The sequence below is a fragment of the Notolepis coatsorum genome (genome assembly GCF_963971535.1).
Source record: "Notolepis coatsorum genome assembly, chromosome: 1".
NCBI classification, from domain to species: Eukaryota; Metazoa; Chordata; class Actinopteri; order Aulopiformes; family Paralepididae; genus Notolepis; species Notolepis coatsorum.
Window position 1 is genome coordinate 108,640,520 of NC_140165.1, and position 2,940 is coordinate 108,643,459.

The 2,940-nt window shown below is 41.5% G+C and overlaps 1 protein-coding gene across 1 annotated transcript in view; it reads left to right on the forward strand.

The window, feature by feature from the left end:
• Nucleotides 1-2,940, forward strand: part of sema4f (sema domain, immunoglobulin domain (Ig), transmembrane domain (TM) and short cytoplasmic domain, (semaphorin) 4F) — a gene marked incomplete at its 5' end in the record, with an annotated part of 71,773 nt that overhangs the window by 63,272 nt on the left and 5,561 nt on the right. The window contains 2 exons of the mRNA XM_084337188.1: nucleotides 9-190; nucleotides 1,743-1,915. Of these exons, the coding sequence (XP_084193314.1) occupies nucleotides 9-190; nucleotides 1,743-1,915 (355 nt within the window). The remainder of the gene's footprint in view (nucleotides 1-8; nucleotides 191-1,742; nucleotides 1,916-2,940) is intronic.

Consider the following 2,940-nt stretch of genomic DNA (forward strand, 5'->3'; position numbering starts at 1 on the left):
TTTTTCAGTCTGATGTGGGAGGTATGAAGACCCTGCAGCGGCGCTGGACCACCTTCCTGAAGGCCCAGCTGGTGTGTGAGGACAAGGCCAGCGGGCAGCGCTACAACATCCTGACAGACGTGTTCACCACACAACACACGCCAGGGGACGCCAGCACCACGCACTTCTACGGACTCTTCACCTCACAGTGGTGCGTGGAACCTGTCGCCCCAGTTGTTCCATTTTCATGTTTTATGCTTGTTAATAGGGATGCTCGATATTGGCTTTTTTACCGATACCGATATTCCGATATTGTCCAACTTTTAATTTCCGATACCGATATCAACCGATACCGATATATGCAGGGTTTCCCCCCAAAAAAACAGAATAATTTCAGGTAACTAATCATTTCACTGGATGCATTCAAAAGGCTTTCTAAATGTAAGCATTATCTGTGCAAAATATGATCGTTAAAAAAGTAAAAATTAACATTACATATCTCTTGTTGTTGAATTAAACCAACATGCATACTTTTGACAATAAATAAAATAAGAATTTGTTCTTACTTGCTTGCCTGGGTAAATAAAGGTTAAATAAATTGTTATTGTTTCTTTTTTTACCGATACCGATATTTTCCGATATCACATTTTACTGCCGATATCGGCCGATAATATCGGACATCCCTACTTGTTAATAATGATGCCTACTTTAAAGGAACACACCAACATTCTGGGAAATGTGCTTACCGTCTACCCCAGAGTCAGACAAGAAGATAGATACCAATTTCCTTGCTGATTTTGGTGCCAGCCAGGCAATCTTGTCACACATCTAAAGGCACATTCCGTTGAAAGTCGGAGGTTGGAAGCTCCCGGTTGGAGTTACGCCCTCAGTGCGTCCCAGTGCCCGGCTCTGAGAGAAACCATACGGATGTAAAAATAGGTTAGTTTATCTAAGGGAGAAACAGGTGACCTTCGAAGCAGCTGATTTGTGTGGCTGGTTTCTGAGCACAATTCATGTCTAATACGACTCCAAAACGTTCCTTTAAACATGTTGTGACGTGTGTATTTACCACCCGGAGAAATAAAAAATTAAGAATTAGACATTTTAGTTTTCTAAGCAGATACTCTGAAAAAAGATTTTGCCAAACCACTGCTGCCAGGGCGCAGTGATTTTATCACCTCGAAAGCCCTGTTGCTTTTTGAAGTGATGAAATGTTGGGAAGTAGGCTACACTGGCACACCTACTTCCAGTGAATGACGCTAAACTAGGCTAACGGTGCGGCTGTGCACGCACAGAGAAGAAAAGGGTATGTATCTGCTTGTCTAACTCCAGGGTAGATGGCAAATAAGCTAATTTCCCAAAAAGTTGTTGTGTTCCTTTATCTTAACTGTAGACTGTGTAGTTACTGTAGTACACTGAAACATCCTGTTCCTCGTGGTCCAACACCATGTGGGTCAGATCATCTTCTTCTATAACGTGTGTCAGGGCAATTGACTGTTCTTATGTGTATACCGCCACCTAGAGGGTCTGATTTATCCTGTAATGAGGTGACAGATCCCTCCATTACTCTCTTCACTAAGTGGCGTTAATGCAGGAAAACTCAGCATCCTACCCACCACTGAATATCAAAAGAGGAAGAAGCAGTGTTGTTTTTAGTTAGTTAATTCGTTTTTTTTTGGCATAATTCCCAAAAGAAAGATGTAGAAAAAACACAGAATCTCCTTCTCTCCCCTATCATTCTCTCTCTCTTCCTCTGACTCTAGGGAGCGTGAAGAGCTGTCTGCAGTGTGTGTGTTTAGCCTTTCCGATATCAGTAAAGTGCTGGACGGTCCCTTCAAAGAGCTGAAGAAGACGTGCGAGAACTGGATCAACCCGGAGCCTGTACCCACGCCGCGGCCTGGACAGGTGCGTACAGCATTTGTGGGGAAAAGCTCCGGTCAGGTGTAGGGTGAATTTTAAAAGGGGTCGTTCTGATTATTTGGAACCCCGGCACGATGTCCTACTCCTACTACCAACGACGCTGTCGATCGAGTCCTGTCTCTGCACGGTCCACCACACTGCGCTTCATACTGGATACCAGTGGCTCCGGCTAGTTATCCACAAACTCAAGTTCAACTTCAAGTTCGTTTTTTATTTGTCACGTATAAAGTACATGCACATTACAGTGAAATGCTTGGTTCTGTATGAGCCCCTGAGAATGTGCTTCATACAGTAAAAAAGTAAGTAAAAGAGGAATAACACTAAACAATATACAATATACAAACTAAAGTGCAACCTAAGCAGGGAACAAAATTAACGATTTGGCTTACCAGCCAAGGTGGCTGGTAGATTAAAAAAACTACCAGCCAGGCAGATTTTTTACCAGCCAAAAATTTGAAATCGCTTTTTTAGTATATCGCCATGTGTAATTATTATTACTATATACAGGACTCTGCACTAACCTTTTCCCCAGGGAGCACATGTGCTCCTAAATAAAAAGAATTAGGAGCACACAGAGAAATTTAGGAGCACAGTGAAAAATGTTCAAGTAACAGAGTTTATTAACAAACTATCTGTGCAATAGCACATACCACCAAAATCACACATTGGCCCATGCCTACTAGACACAAGGGATATCGGTTGTCAAGCTGCTTTTGTATGTTGTACTGTTGTCACGATACCAACATTTTGACTTTGATACAGATACAGATAGGAAAGGTAATGGAATATATTATTAGATGACAGAACATGGAAAATTCTTTATACAATTATTTAATTCATTATAATTTAAACGCTATTGAATAATAGTTCATTAATAGTAATTAATACAATTATTCTGTTACAGCTACTGAGCTATATACTATTAGCTACTGTCCATCAATATCTTCCTTTTGAATGAAATAGGTTCAGGAGAGATGTAGAGAGAGGGAGAGGTAGAGAGAGCGAGACACACGCACACACACACACACACACACACACACA